We start from the raw sequence: 16,741 nt of genomic DNA, 5'->3' as shown, positions 1-16,741 counted from the left end.
TCATTGTCTCTGCACACCTGCAACTTTCCTCTTGTTTGAAAGGACCTGTCCTTCTGGCAGTCTCAGACACCACAGAGCATGGTGGCCCATGGCCCGAGCTCTGACTCAGGCAGTGGGACCCTGGCTCTGCTGCTTGTTAGCTGAATGACCTTGGGCAAATTCCTGAAGTTCTTTGAGCCTCAGTTTCCCCTTCTGTAAAATGGGGATAATAACAGGCCCAATTCCTATAGTTGTTGTACTTGGCACGTAATGAGCAACCATTTTTAGCAAGTCATTCCAATTTTTCAGAACCCAACTCACATGCCATATCCCACAAGAAGCAATTTCTGACTGTTTCAGTCCTTATTGACCTCCTGCTCCCTGAAGTCCTACAGTCCCTAACTCAAAATTAGACTTGGACTTCTATACTCACTTTAAATGTCTCTTTTTGAATTCTCTGCTAAAGTGTTTGTTACTTGAAGGATGCAACTAGATCTTGCTTTTTTTTTTTAATATTCCTGAAAATATTGGCCTATTATATATTTTTTAATTACTATATTTACTAAGTTCACATTTTAACATTTCTGAAATTAGGATAAGCTTTACCATCTACCTATACATTTAATGTAATGTTTTCTGCCCACAAAGTTTACCTAAATCAGTGTTGTCTATTATAATCAACAGCATCTTAGAAGTAAGACTTGCTTGATCAATAAGAGTAGATCTACATGGATCCACAACAGATTTCCCCTAGCATCCCTCCTCACACCAGCCTCCATCCTCATAGCCACCATCGCCCCTGGTCCCTTGACCATAGACATGCTTTAGAGTTCGGTGCAGAGACATGGATATCAGTGTGAAGACACGCAATATCAAACTACATGTGTGGTCATTCCCACCGACGGATGAGGAAACTGAAGTTCAGATAAATTTAGCCAGCAAGTGTCAAGTCACCTGTAGGAAGATTAAGTCTTCAATGATTGACTGACGGATCATCTAATGATAGCCTGTCATTAATGTGGTTCCTGAATTAACGAAGTGAATGAGCCATAGCTGAAGGGACTGGTCCATTCAATACTAGTCAATGGCAGCACCGTCAGCACCACACCATCCTCGAACCAATATCATGAACTGGCACAGAAGTCAATGGCATCCATTCTTCTTCGAATTGTTGCCCCCAGCAATTCTCTCAGGAAGCAAGCTCATGCCCTCCAGGGTACTGAAGTTTGGTAGGAAAACAGCTAAAGAAAATATTCTTTAAGAATTCCTTTGAGAAAGCTTCCCTTAGCTGGGCCTCTCAGATCCATTCAATGTATAGCCATTGTGACTTCAGATTCAACTGCTGCTGCTGCTGCTGCTGCTAAGTCACTTCAGTCGTGTCTGACTCTGTGCGACCCCATAAATGGCAACCCACCAGGCTCCCCCATCCCTGGGATTCTCCAGGCAAGAACACTGGAGTGGGTTGCCATTTCCTTCTCCAATGCGTGAAAGTGAAAAGTGAAAGTGAAGTCACTCAGTCGTGTCTGACTTGGACGGCAGCCTACCAGGCTCCTCTGCCCATGGGATTTTCCAGGCAAGAGTACTGGAGTGGGGTGCCATTGCCTTCTCCGAAGCGACTCAGCATGCTCCAGTATCTCTACAGAAAGAGAGGACACCAAAACTACAGTCATGCAATTGTGTCTGCTGTTTCATAAACGTTACCATAATTCAACCTTAAAATGACAAAATCAGTATACCTAACCTCATTTTCATTATGCTTCAGCCAGCCATTGTCTTTGCTATTGTTTAACCTCCACAATGCCTTCTGTGATGGAAATCACACAAAGATCCATTTCTTCCATGAAGCTCATAGCCATGGAAGGATTATCAAGGGAGCTACCTCACTGCTGTTCTCTGCTGAGTTGGGGTTCTTGGCCAGGAGAATGGACAGCGTGAATAGCTAAGGGATGAGCTGGATATAGGAGACTGGGGAAAGACACCCAAAGAGGAAATAAAGCAAATACACAACCAGCAACAAGAGTTGCCTCAGCACTTATTTGTGCTTAAGCCCATCCTGGGTGTTTCTGTGGATAATAGGTTTATAATCCTTATCCTTGATTTTGATCCCAGCAACCTGAGATGCCTAAGAAATTGATATCAGGACTTCCCTGGTAGTCCAGTGGTTAAGAATCCTCCTTCCAATGCAGAAGATGCAGGTTCAATCACTGGTCGGGGAACTGAGATCCCACATGCTGCAGGGCAACCTAGCCTGCGTACTGCAACAAGAGAAACCACAACAAAGACCCAGCCAAAAAAAAAAATGTGTCTCCACAACTTAGATTCTGCCTCCTCCAGAGGTCCCAAATGATAGCCTAAAGGGGGAGCTTGTGACTCTAGTGCCCTGTGTGCGCATGCTAAGTCACTCAGTTGTGACCGACTCTTTGTGACCCCATGGACTGTAGCCCACCAGACTACCCTTGGGATTCTCCCACATACCTAGACTCAAACCCTGCTTCATGTTCTACCAGCTGCGTGATATTTGGCAAGTCCCTTGAACTTTCTATGCCTGTTTCCTCATTAGTAAATTTTAGATAATAGTAATGATACCTTCCTCACAGGAGCGATGCAAAGATTAAATGATTTAATACATGGAGCATGCCTAGGCAATGTCTGGCAACTAGTAAGTGCCAGATAAATGGTAGCGAATGTGATTATTCATTGCAGAAGGGCAACATTATCCTACTTGGTGTGGTAATTTTCAAAGGTGGGTGATCTCAATCAACATCTACATTTCTCTCCATAGACCATTGGAGTCACCATTCAGTGAGACCTTAATGTGTACCAGGAATCAGAGTAGGTATGTCCAGATGAGGAAACTGAAGCCTTGCAGTCTGATCTCATCTAATGGCTCCCAGGTGGCAGGTGCCAGGAGCTTGTTATCATACATATCCACAGACAGAAAACTTTCCATTCTTAAATATTTAAGCCAATAGAGCATAGAAAATGTAATTTCTCCAACAGACTCTTTTCTTTTAAAAAAATGGTTTTAAGATAATGGAGACAGAGATCCTAATCCATAGCTCATATATTTTATCTTCACCCTGAAAGTCTGTTCCTGCTAATGGCCTCATCTCTGAATTTACCTAAATGTATTTTTTAACTCACTTTTGTGTTCAGCCTGTGCTGCCCCTTGGGTGGTGAGGGTGATAGATTGAGGGAGAGAAAAATGACTAAAGAAATGCTGGCTCAGGTTAACCACAGTCAGGGTCTAGGAGAAGAAGGGAACCCATTACATCTAGTGAAAGGAACTGGGTAGGAACCTCCAGCCTTATGTTAGGAGGTTTGCCTGTTCATTCACTCCTATGATACATGCATGTAATGAGCGTCTTCTTTGTCCCAAGAACAATACTAGACACCAGAGAATCAAGGAGGTAACAGAATTTCTATTCTACTCTGAAAGACAGACTGTGCATGCAACAGTCATGCAACTCAGGGATCTTAAACCAACCAAGAGGGAAGGACCCTCTCTGAGACCAGACCCCCCCTCTGAGACCAGCTTGAACTCTCGTGTCTACACTGTGGTTTTAACAGTGGGCAGCCTTGAGTTCAACCCAGGCTTGGCCACTGCCCAGCTGGGTGACACCCAACAAGCCTGGCAACTCTGATTCTTCATCCTTTAAAAGAAGGTAGTCATAGCTAGTTCCAGGATTACAGTGAAAAATTACCACGGGACAACAGGTGAGTGGTTCTAGAACAGTTCTTGGCATGTGGTACAATCCCTCCTCCTGTCCCCCCTCAACCACCCCAGGAGCACCCAGGGACCAGTTAGCATGGTGGTTAAAAGGATGGGCTCTGGAGGCAGAAAATACTGCTCTGCTACTTACTAGCTGTGTGACCAGGGGCAAGTTACTTCACTTCTCTATGCCTCAGTTCCTTTATCTGTAAAATGGGGATACTAAGTAGCATCCTCATCAGAGAGTTATGAGAATTTAAAGTAGTGAACGTATTAAAAGATAAGGCACATGAAAGTTATCAAGTGTCTATTTGAGCAAACATCAATTCCAATCCGGCATCACCAAACTGCAAGTGATTAGGAGTTTAGGAGCACTCCACCAACAAGAGCCAGGGGAGTGACTTTTTTGTCCTTCTACTTTCTGGTCACACTGTGTGGCATGAGGGATCTTAGTTCCCCGACCAGGAATCCAACCTGTGCCCCTTGCAGTGGAAGCACCCTGTCTTAACCATTGGACCGCCAGGGAAGTCCCGGGAATGGCTTTTAAAGTGCAGATGTGGAAGAAAGCAAGGAAATTATTTGATTGGCTTTCGCTTAACCAGATGCTTTATCTGGGAAATCCTAGTTGGCTGTCTGGGATCGGTGGTTTTGAATTTCTTGTTTTCGGACCTGAGTGGATTTACAATCAACTTTGGCTGAGGCGTCAGTTTGCTTGTGTTGGCTAGCCGAGCATTAAAGGCACCACAGTCAAACAGCCTTCTTGTTTAATTACTTTAACAAATGTAACAGGCCAGCACGTAGATAGGGTCTTCTGTGGTGGCTCAGAGGTCAAGAGTGCCAGCAATGCAGGAGACACAGGAGACATGAGCTCTATCCATGGGTCGTGAAGATCCCCTGGAGGAGAGCATGGCAACCCACTCCAGTATTCCTGCCTGGAGAATCCCTTGGACAGAGAGGGGCCTGGTGGGCTACAGTCGTGGCAAAGAGTCAGACACGACTGAACACACGCACACACAGCACGTAGATAACAGAGTTCATTCTAGGGCTCTCACCTCTTCTCAGCTTTTAATTCATTTAATTCACCCAACACCCTACACGGGAGGCATTCTTTTCCCCCTACTTTACACATGAGGGAACTAGGATGTAAGGAATTTAAGGAAGTTTCCCAGACTCACTCAGCCAGAAAATGGCAAAGTCAGGACTCAAACCTATAAAGTCTCTCTGCAGAATCCAGGCTTAGAAATTTCATTGGCAGTCCAGTGGTTAAGACTTCATCTTCCAATGCAGGGGGTATGGGTCCATCCTTGGCTGGGGAACTAAGATCCCACATGCCTCATGGCCAAAAATCCAAAACATAAAACAGAAGCAATATTGTAACAATTTCAATTAAAAAAAAAAACTTTAAAAATGATCCACATCAAAAAATCTTTTAAAAAAATAGAATGCAGGCTGAGTTACTTGTGGCTCTTGTAAGCCTAATTCATTCTACCTGTATTGCTATGTGGTTGAGACAGCAGAGGGAGGGTGGGCTAGAAAGTCTAAAATGCCTCATTCCTTTGGTCCACCTCTGACATTCAAATACAGGTTTTATGAGCTTAGTGTTTGATATCATTTACGATCTCCACACCAATCAAATTTAGGTTCAATGTGATAGTTAGATTTAATTAGAGTCAAATTCCTCTTTTATTTTGGTTTTATCTTAATCACTCCTTTTATTCGCTAGCCCAGAAGCCTGTAATTTCCCACACGGGCACCCAGATATGCTGTATTACACACTCAGGACCAGGAGACAAACAGTTTGCTGTCATACACGTTTACTGCCAGAAACTCTGAAATAGCTGAGTCAAGACAGCACAGAAACAAATGTAATTTCTCCAAAGACTCTTTTCTAAAAACAATATCAGAATACGATATTTTCCATGAAACTCTCTCTGCTAAGAAGAACATATGTGTGTAGATATAAACATAAGAAGACTTTCCAAGACAAGTGACAAGATGGGAAAGAACCCAACAGTGGGAACCAGTCTGCATGACCAACCAGATCCCCTAGACACAGAGGAGAAAGAGGCAAATCGCAGAATTTTAAAGCTTAAAGGAATCTCAATGACCACCCAATCCCATTCTCTGCAAACTCTTTTCAAGTGCAGATTCTTTTGTTCAAGAGAAATCTTATCCTGAAGATTGATATAAAAGCCGAGATGCTCTTACTGAATCAGGGAGGAGCCGCCTGGAGCCTAACCCACTCTGATCCCATTCTCTCACACACCCACCCCCAGCAGCTCCTATGAGGGCTTCAGGGATCCCCAGGGTTCCTTAGAGCACAGTTTGAAAGTTGCTATTCTAACCCAGCCTCCTCCTTTCACCATCAGGGGATATGAAGCCCAGAGAAGCTACCTGACTTGTCTGAGGTTACACAGCAAGTCAGAATCCTCAGCAATCCTCTTATCTTCCTTCAACAATTTTTCCATGATGACACTTGAGTCCTCTAATGAACTGCCTTTTGTTTCCCCAGACTGTATGTGTGTTTGTATTTGTACCCATGCCTGGTGCTCCCAAGAAAACCTAACAAACCAGTCCCTGCTTTCACTCTAAAGCTTAGAGTCTGCAGTTTGGACACAGGTCTCGGCTGCCCAGGAGAGCTGGAAGCACAGGGCAAAAAGGCAGGGGGCCATCAGTGCTGTCCTGCAGGTGACCGGGGACTTCTGTTCTCAGCCTAAGTCGGGTCCTGTTTCTGATCTTATAGGGATGAAGGTAGTTCTCACAAAGACACCTGAGAGCTGGCATCCAGGTCAGACCCCAGCCTCGTAGCTGTGGTCACCTGACTGAGCCCCTAAACCTCTTCTTTTCCCCATCTGTAAAGGGGAAGGTAAGAGAGAAAACAACCCCATGGCACATTATGTCCCAAGAGGATAGAAGTTGAGTAAGTTACTGTGTCCGATGGCTGGTTATGCTTTGGGTGAAAAGTAGAAACAAGGCCCCAACATTGGTTCTACAAACTGGCTGTTCCCTTCAATCTGCTGGGAAGGCATGAGTTTAGAGGAAGTGGTGGAGAAGGGCTTTCTGATTAATGTGCTCTGTCAAAGAAAATGCTACAATCAGAACAAACAAAGAGCTCACACAGTGTTTCACTCGCAGGACCTCGTATGAGGGTAGGTCCTGTTATTTGCATTAGAGAGACTTAAGTTATTAGCTAACTAGTTAAGTGGTTCAAGGTGACATGACTAGAAAATGATGCACCTAGATTTGAATTCAGTCATCTAACTGCAAAAAAAAAAAACCCAAAAAACCGTCTAGCTGCAGAGTCTGTTCTTAACCACTGCCCTATCCTACCCTTCCACCTTACTGCTGGGGGCGGGGGAGGGAAGGAGGGCTGCAGAGATGGGCACCATGGCTAGATTCCTGTTTCCCCTCCAGCTTGCCCAAAAGAGAGTTCCCAGCAAACGCAGGATCCAGCAAAGCTCCCAGAGGCAAGAATTCTCAGCTTGTTTACTGACTCCCCGGGTGGGGAGCAGGGGAGCCGGGGTGGGGGGTGAGCTGGGCACAAAAGCAGGATAAAGGTAAACTTTCTGTGTGTGAGAACTGTTCCCCCTCCAAGGAGCCGTGTCACACTGTATGTCACCGTCATCAAAGGGGTTGTGCATAAACCTGAAAAACCAAACGGACCTGTCTGTAGGTGTTACTTATATCACAAGGCTACAGGTGCCTTTATTTCCACCGTACGCCGGTGCTGGGAGTGCCTGCCTTCTCTTGTCTTGAAAACCTCCTCTTTGGACCCAGCACCGCCGTCCTCACGTAAGCACCTTTTCTTTGCTCTTTTGGATAAATCGTAAGGGGCGTCAGGGCTTAGTGGCTCTGGTGGGGGGCCTGGGTCTGTGGGTCCGTCCCCAGCTCCAGATGGCCAGGCCTCCTGCCACGTCCATCAGTCACAGTACCTCCCCGGAGCTGTTTGACTGGGATTTAACTGCTGGCCTGAGAGAGACGTTTTTGCTTCCTCAGGCTGTGTAGCCACCCAACCCCTTCGTGGCAACCCCTGCCCCCTCTGGGTCACTTGATTAAACCAAGGGGAACTCACTGATAGAGAATGCATACGGGCACGCCATTCTCTACCCTTCTTCAAGCTAACCTGAGGAAGGGAAGCTGGATTTTACACCAAAAAATATTCAGCTTCAAGAAAAGCCCACCTCCTCCTGCCTAAGCGCCTCCTTTTCCCATTGGCCTGCTCATGGAGCACCCCCTTGAAACAGAAAAAAAAATAGTTGCCTTATTACAGTTTGGGGAATTTTTCAGGAGATTGTCTGAACATAACAGCTTAAAGGAAACCCATTCTGCACTCTCACACCTCCTCAGTATAGAATGCTTCCAGAAAAGCAATGGTTAGGGTTTTTCCACTGTATTCTCAGACCTTTTCTAAGACTCTGCACTATGTGAGGTTCTTGAGCGTTCGCCCCCTGCTGGCAGACTGGTGTAGCACATGCTCCCTTCTCCCGCGGGAGCTGAGGACCCACATTCATTCTGATATGCTTCATTCTGCTGTGCTGAGAATTTTACAAACTGGAAAGGCTGTCAGAGATCATTAGGGACAATGATCCCTAATTGTCTTTACAGAGGAGGAAACTGAAGCCTAGCAAGGTAAAGTGATTCAGGGAGACAGCTTCATGTTTTAGTCTAAAGACCCAGGGGAAGAGATTGTTTGCCCTTCTGAGCGAAAGCTTAATTCTTTTGTCCTTATGTTCTCTGTGAGAGGGTTTTCTGGTGATTCAAAGCGTTCTTGGTAAGAGTTTTCACAGATTGGTTGTCTGCTTTTCTCAGAAGTCACCTAAGTAGCAACCTTTTAGAATACTGATGACAGTTGATTCCCCCATCCCCTGCTGGGACAGTAATGGACATACACGTTATGTCTGCTCATCTACATATATTACCTAATTTTGTTAAATCTTTGGGTTATCCTGAGTATTGCATGTTAAAATCTCCATTTGAGAGATGAGCTCAAAGAGGGTTGTGGATTTTGACACAACACACCTTATATGAAACAAAAAAAAAGAATAAAATTTCAGCAGGCTGAGTAGTAAGAAATGTGTCCCACATCCCTTTCCTTGTGGGTGGCAGAGGTAGGATTTAAATCCCAATGGATTTAATATAGCTTCCCAGGTAGCTCAGTGGGTAAAGAATCCACTTGCAATGCAGGAGCTGCAGGAGATGCAGGTTCCATCCCCGAGTTGGGAAGATCCCCTGGAGAAGGGCATGGAAACCCACTCCAGTATTCTTGCCTGGAGAATCTCATGGACAGAGAAGCTTGGCAGGCTCCAGTCCCCAGCATTGCAGAGTTTGGACACGACTGAAGCAACTGAGCACACACACATGGGTTTAACCCAAACCCAGTGAGCCTTGTATGGGAGCCCATGGTAAACTATTCGGCACAACTCCTATGAGTCTTTGCGGCACCTTTAGAAAAACAACTAAAAAACGAACAAACTAGCAAACTTCTGATACAAGCCAAAGGAAGATGAGGAATCACTTGGCAAGACATCAGCAAAGCAGTCTCATAGCTGCTCTGGTTTTTCCCAGAAGAGCAAACACTCAAGCACCCAACCCACAAGCCTTTAGCAAAAAGCATTGAAATAGTTCAACCAATGGGTTTTCCTCCATGTGTCTCTTCTGAGGGAGGTCCAAAAGGTAGGAAGTAGACCCTGCCTTGCCCGTAGGGCTCGGAACCTGGTGGGCATTGGGGTATCACTGGGACTTGAGAGGAGGAAAAGCATTATTCTTCCCAGCAAGATGGCCCCGATGGTGAGATCAAGGAAGGCCCTCCCGAGCCCCCTTTTCCGTGGTTTACACCTTCACAGCCCGTTCTGTGCAGTGATGCTTTGGTGCATAAACAGCCAATGTGTAGGTGCTTAATTGGGTGAATTTTTGGTCACATGCCCAGAGTGAAGTTGATGATCTCTGCCAGGGTCAGGAAGGAATTTTCCTTGTCTGGCAGACTGGCCAAGGCTGGGTGGTTTGCGCCTTCCGCTCTCTCTGGAAGGCTGAACAGAGGTGCCATGGACACAACACCTGTGACTGCCGCCTCTGACTCGTGTGAGGGCAAGAAGCCCACAGGCCTGTATCTCTGACTGTGTGGACCCTTCCGGTGCACGCTTGGTGAGTGAACCAAACTCTCAGAAGGATAGGAAGCCCCTGGAGGCACCAAGGACCTGAGTGTCCATGCCATTCCCAAAGGTCCAGCCAGCCTTTCTCATGCCTGGAAGAGAACCCACTTGATTCTCCCCTCTTGTGCTGAAAGTGCTTGATTCTTTCCTACCTACTAGGCAGCTAAAGTGTTGATTACACTTTGGGGAGACTGGGTCTGTAGACGGGCAGTGAGCAAGGGTTCAGAATACTTAAGGGGTCTGGCTAACCCAGGCAAAGAATGTCCAGAGGTCACAGCTGAAAGTGGGTATGGGAGGAAAAGGAGAAGAGAAAATCATGGGAATTTTTTTATAGCTAAAACTTTCATCTCTGTATGATTGAATTGTACTCCAATTTGGTGAGCGTACTTGACCGCAATATCCAACTATAGCCGTCATATATGCCTATGTGTGTGCGTGCACGTGTATGGCTGTGTCAGCCAAATCGGGTGGGATCCTGAAGAAAATCACGCAGCTAGGGTATGTGTTAGAGTCCATTTCATTGTTGTGTTCACGCAGCCAATGAAGTATTGAGGCTCCAAGAAAAGTGAGAGGCAGAATCACGACAATGCTCCTTCTATGAGGACAAGTCAGCCAGTCTCTCAAAAACCAAAAATGCGGGGTTACAACAGCAGGCCTAGGACCCTCCCTAGGCTTCCCCTACTTGTCCTGCTGCTGACTCTAAGTCTAACCCAATGCTTTGCTCCCTTTTTTTCCTACTATCACCCCCTTTTTTGTTCTTTTTTTTTTTAAGAATTTTTTAAGGTGGACAATTTTTAAAAGTCTTTATTGAATTGGTTGCAAGATTGCTTCTGTTTAATGTTTTGGTTTTTCGGCCGCATGTGGGGTCTTAGCTCCCCAGCCACGGATTGAACCCGCTCTCCTCTGCATTGGAAGGTGAAGTCTTAACCACTGAACCACCAGGGAAGTCCCCTAGATCATTGTTTCTTAATCTTACCCCCTCCATGAAATGTTAATATCACAGATTCACCATTCATCACTTATGTACTGTGGGCTTTGAAGAGTTGTAAAGGATAATGATGGCTAAGATTTTTTTGACCCTTAAGACCAATTTTTTTTACCAATTTTTTCCCTCTTTGGTCACTGTCCCCTCGTCGGAATACACATTCTAACTTCAGGCCTAAAACTATATATCACTGGGCCTCAATGTCCTCCCTGAGAAGAGGGAACCCAAAAGCTGTTGTTGCCCACCACCCTCTTCCGCCTACATTAAAGAAATCTGAAGAGCTAAAATGTTCGGTTGTTGCAAGGACTGTAAAGGCCTAAGAAACTGGACTGCTGAATACAAAGGAGCCATTATTCCTGAACTTTCACACCTAGGGCCTGCTGGTTAAGTGGCCAAGGTCTTTTGTGGAGAGTCCAAGATTTAACAATATCCCCTCCTCCCACTGCAATAGAAAAAAGAAAAGCTGCTGCCTTTTATAAAACATACTTTTCCACAAAGCAAAAAATAATTACAGAAGAAAAACAGCATGTTGTATACCGGAAACAGCCCTTTAAGAAAACTTAATGGATATAATTTGCCATAGAAGGAACCCCCAAAGGGAATCAGATACAGACATCACCCGGTACAGCCCTGAAGAAATCACAGTGCCAGCCAGTAGGGTGGTGCAAAGAGAAAAAAAAGAAATCCTTCTAAGAGGTAAATATTGTACTGGTAACAGAGATTCCTAATTTTTCTGCGATCAAATTCAATTTACCGAATGACTTTTGAGAGCTTTGTCAGGCAGAGATGAAGAAGCACGTTCCTACTGTTGCATCCTATATCTGGAGGATTTCTAATTAACACCAGAGACCTGGGAACTGTTCTCCACATGGAAGCCACCTCTCCTTTCTCCAAGCCCACTCATGAAGGTCATGTCAGAGGTCTGCCACCCTCTTCTCCCATTTTCTGAGCCTCCGATCCAGAGGGGTAGGGGGTATTTTTACCTTGAACTGTCACTTAGGAGAACTTTTCTAGGGTCAAGTCCAGAAAGTAGAAAAGGCTTTGGGCTCCCACCAAGCCTCTTTCTTCCTCATAACCTCCCACCCCCATCCCTCCTCATCCAGCCACCTGCTCAGGGATATAAAACCAGTCAATCTGTGGGAAAATCAGAGTCCAGACCCAGGCAGCCTTGACCTCTGTTTGATATGGCTCCCAAGGGGAGATCCAGGAACATGATAATCTGCTGGGCACGTTAACCCTCTCCGGGCATCAGGAAGGAGACTTCCTAGGGAAGTCTGGCAACTTTCCAGTGATGCCCAGAGAGGGTGCCTACACATGAGAATCTGAATTCGGTTATTTCTCTGTCTGTAGCAGAGTTCTCATGCATATCTGATAGTGATGATCGTGACAGATTTGCAAACATCCCCAAATAATTGATCTCTGGTTCTGGAATCACACAGTCCCTGACCCTCTAGGGATCAAGATCCGGATTGTCCTGGTAGTGAGCCCGGGATGTTTCTGTGAGCAGATGAGGCTGTGAGTGTTTGTAGAAAGGAAAGCAGATGGGTTGAAAATTGGAAAAAACTTAATTCCCTACACTGTAGGGTGTATGACTTTGACAAAGTTACACAGATTTCTTGGGCCTTAATTTTCACAACTGTAAAATGTCTGGATGCGGGAAAAGATTGGACTGACAGTAATTTCCAGCATGCCAGACCACTCATGATACGTGATATAAATCCAGTCAGGGGTAGCAGACATTTTCTTAAAGCACCAGATAGTAAATATTTTAGGATTTGCAGGCCTAAAGGCAAAATCAAGTGCATTGTGCACGTATTATATAACCATTTAAAAATGTAAAATCATTTTTATCTGTGAGCCATTCAAAAACAGGTGGTGGACTAGACTGTGCCTGTAAGTTGTGCCTAGACCCTCTGATCTAGGCATGAATGACTAATTTTTATTTCAAAGCTTATATCTTTATTCTTATGTATATTAAATAAATCCTGGCTTTCCATTTATAGTAGTGATATAAAGTTTTCCTTTTAAGTAAATGCAGTTATGTTAAACAATAACGGGGGTGATTTTTTTAAATAAATTAAATACGTTATCATGGGGCAGGCGAATAACTAAAGTTTGGAAAATCCTGGACTAGATGACTTATAAGTTCTTGACCATCTTAAAATTCCATGCACTTAATAATCCAAGCATGGAATCTAGTCTTTGCTTTGCCACTTCCCAGCTGTGTGATCTTGAGCTGCTGTGTCCTCTTTGCTGAAGGGGTAGAACCAAGTATCTCGTCAATATTATTGCAAGTTTTTCTAATTCACCAAGAATGAATTTTTTTTTCTCTGAATTGTGGGAATATGGAAAATGGCAAAGGGAAATTTGAAGGAGGAGACTAGTGTGGGCAAGAACGCTTGCCCCTTCTTTTCTATCCCCTCTCCAACCTCAATCAGACATCTTTTCCCAAAGCTTCCCACTCGCTGGTGTGCACAGCAACTGGGATCATGATTTCTTAAATAGACCAACCTGAGTTGTCACTCAAACTCCCTCACCTGCCACCTGGGTGTGTCATCTGGAATCTCAGAGCTCCCATCCCTTATCTATAAGACAGAACGCCTACCAGACCCTGACTCAGAGTGGTTGTTCTGGGGACACCACGAATAATAAACTGCTCAGCCCAGGGCACTCAGTGAAGCAAGTGTGTTACCGTGGCGACAAGTCCCCACTCTCTCATCCAAAACCCTGGGGTGGGACGTGCTGCAGAACTCAGAATTCTTCAAGTATCAGGAAGCCACCCAGGGTATATACTGCAGAGCACAGATTACTCCTCTCAAGATATTGCCTGCTTGGACTGCTTAAATGCATCAATATTTTCTGCAGTGTATCATATGAATATTCATCAAGTAGAACAAATGAAACTATAGCTATAGATATAAAACTGTATGGCATACTATAGTTACATATGTTTAATAAATGTATGGTTTAGTTTACATACATATATAGAAGTATAGATATAATTATATATAAAAGTTTTACAACAGTCAACTCAGGACTGTTTTTGCTGGGAAATATGTTGGCACCAAACACACCCAAATATACTTTCAGTTTCAGAGCTTTCAGATTTCAGAATTGTGGATTAGTGTTTGTGGGCACATTCACTTATAATAATTCTTTCCCTGTTTTCAGAAGTATATTTTTAGACATTATAATCCAGAGTTCAGGGGCCAGGTGAGAGAGACCAGGAAAAGTAAAGGATAATTAAAACCTTCATCCTCAAATCCCAGCTTTGCCACTTACTGGCCTTGTTACCAATTGTCTCAACCTCTCTGCCTCAGTTTTTCTCATCTATAAAATGGGGATGTACACACAAACCTCACAGGATGCGGCAAGAATTAAATAATGTCACCGTGGAAGGCACTCAGAGGAGTGCCTGGCTCCTGGGAGGCTGCATGTTTGTGTTTGCTGACATAATTAAAAGCCAAGTGTAGGGACTTCCCTGGCAGTCCAGTGGTTAAGACTCTATGCTTCTACTACATGGGGCATGGGTTCAGTCCCCAGGTGGGGAACTAAGATCCCTTATGCCAGTGATACAGTCAAAAAAACAAAAAACAAGTGTTGCCCTGCTGGGGTCTCCTGTGGTGTGGCTTACCACCTCCTCACAGCCTCTTCTGCTATTACAGGGTGATGTTGGACTCAGTGACACACAGCACCTTCCTGCCCAACACGTCCTTCTGCGACCCCCTGATGTCGTGGACTGACCTGTTCAGCAATGAAGAGTATTACCCTGCCTTTGAGCATCAGACAGGTGTGTATGACTGGAGAAGCCCATCTGAGCTGGGACAGGTGGGGCAGGAGGTGGTGCTGGCCTCAGGTGGGCAGCAAGGCCATGACGGCCTGAAAAGGCCAGCTCTCACCTGCGTTCAGGACAGAGGGTTGCCAGAGTCCGGGGCAGGAAGAAGAGCCACTTCTGCACGGAAGAAAGCCCTAGAATCCTCACTGCAACCTCTTCCCGGCTCTGTGGCCTTGGGAAACTCCACTAACCTCTCCGAGCCTTATTTTGCTAATGGGTAAAAAGGAGATAACACCAATGTCCTGGAGCAATTAATTTAAACAAAATAGTAGAAACCCTTAGGCTGAAGCCTAGTAAGTACACTGTGATTGCTTGAGCATCCTGGCTTTAGCCAATATTTGCTAAATACTTACTAGCCGTGCCCCAGACCCTATGCCAAACACCCATTTCATCCTTACAGAAACCCTAAGAGAAATTAGTAATTATTCCCACTTTATAGATGAAGAAACTGAGGCACAGAGAGGTTTCGTGACCCACCCAAGGTCTAACAGTTAACTAAGTCTCATGCACATTGACTTGAGCTCTGTGCCCTTAACTATCCTACATGGTCATCTTACATATTGTATAGTGCTGTGGTTATCGGTATTAATATTATAGCTATTCTCAGAACTTTTATTTCCTTATCGCTAGAGCAGGGATGATGAATTTTATAAGGACCAAGAGAGCCAAACTGTGAAATATATAACCTGGCAACCAAGGAAGTGCTCAGTAAACAGGGGTCCCCTCGTTGTCCCCCCAGGCCGCCCTCCCCACGCTTCCTCCTGTCCTAGTCCAGTTCTCTCCACCTAAGAAGAAAGCACGGGGCCTTGTGCAGGCCATAAGCCAAAGCGAGGCCAGCTGAGCTTTGCCCCAGAAACCCTCTGAGGGCCTCTGTCCCCAGGTGCCGGGTGACTGCACATCACGGCAAGCCTGGCTGACTGCTAGCACAGCAGGTACACACCCCGCGGTGGGGGTGATGCAAGCGCCGATCCAGCCCTCAGGCCTCACCACCCAGCCTTGACCCTGTGTATTCCGGCCCAGCGGGGCTCACACTCGGAGTCAGAAAGCAGGTGGCTTCCAGGAGAGGGTGAGTCTCCAAGGTCACTGTGAAATGCCCCCCTCAAGGAGTGCCTGCCTCCAGGCCAGAAACCAGCACTGCACAGACAGACCAGAGGCGCGTGCTTACACAGACCAATCCCACACCCTCCCCTAACCCTGCACGTGACACATAGGTATCTGTGACATGGTTCACTCTCCTAGGGTCCAGATCATTGCATGGGCACCTGGCTCATCCTGCTGCACAGGACAGTTCTTCAAGCCTAAAGAGCGCCTCATTCCCAAAAAGACAATGAGAAATGTACTCAATTTCTCCCTACCCTCCCACCCTGTGTTTGGTCAAGAGGCTAAATCTGAAGGAGGAAAACAGAGGTTTCCAAGTCCTTGTCTCTTCCCTGCGTGTCCCGTGATGGTGGAGCCCAGCCCCACCCACACATAACCCAGACCTGCCATCCTGGGAGCCGCCTCTTCCTGCCTCTTCTACCAGGTGGTGTCAGAGTGGGATGGGAGAGGGTAGCCTCAGGTGCCTGCCCCATGCAGTGTTCCAGGAGCTTCTGTAGTTGTCAGGAGCTCAGACTTTGGAACCAGGCATGGCCAAGAGTGGGCCAGCTCCCTGCCATTACCAAGGGAGGGGCCAGGTTTGGGGCTTTCCCTCTTGCACTCTGGATTTCAGAAGGAGCCGAGTGTTTCTGAGCTTATAAAGGTCAAGTTTGGGTGTGAAACAGTCCCAAGTGAGGACCAGGCTCCCACTGGTGGGAGGAATGCCCTGCAGGGCCTTCTGTCTTTTTGTCTCCCAGGAGGTGACACATGGGTCTGAGTATGTGCAAAAACCTTCTGAGAGGGATGTATCAGGAGATAGCCAAGTTCTCCTCCAGACACTGCTCTGCCAACTTGCCACCTTAGTGGCCATCTCTTCTGAAGTCCTTGCCCACCTCCTAGGAAATTCCAGCTTGAAGTCAGGGTTGTCCAAATGGCAGCTTCCTGTTTGGGTCCAAGGTGACGGGGCTGGTGCTGGCACTGACTGGCCCCGTGACCTTGGCCAGGTT

At 45.9% G+C, this 16,741-nt stretch overlaps 1 protein-coding gene across 2 annotated transcripts in view; it reads left to right on the top strand.

The window, feature by feature from the left end:
- Window positions 1–7,363: 7,363 nt before the first annotated feature.
- ELF5 (E74 like ETS transcription factor 5) overlaps window positions 7,364–16,741 on the top strand; it is a 33,178-nt gene continuing 23,800 nt past the window's right edge. Inside the window, exons 1-2 of one of the 2 annotated variants that reach the window (XM_019975846.2) lie at window positions 7,364–7,483; window positions 14,491–14,615. In XM_019975846.2, coding sequence (XP_019831405.1) covers window positions 14,495–14,615 — 121 coding nt within the window. In that variant the 5' untranslated portion in view covers window positions 7,364–7,483; window positions 14,491–14,494. Of the gene's footprint in view, window positions 7,484–9,664; window positions 9,833–14,490; window positions 14,616–16,741 lie in introns of those variants that run through there. The other variant, XM_019975847.2, reaches the window with a different exon arrangement.

This window comes from Bos indicus, chromosome 15 (assembly GCF_029378745.1).
Source record: "Bos indicus isolate NIAB-ARS_2022 breed Sahiwal x Tharparkar chromosome 15, NIAB-ARS_B.indTharparkar_mat_pri_1.0, whole genome shotgun sequence".
Lineage (NCBI taxonomy): Eukaryota > Metazoa > Chordata > Mammalia > Artiodactyla > Bovidae > Bos > Bos indicus.
This window is presented reverse-complemented; position numbering and strand designations above follow the sequence as displayed.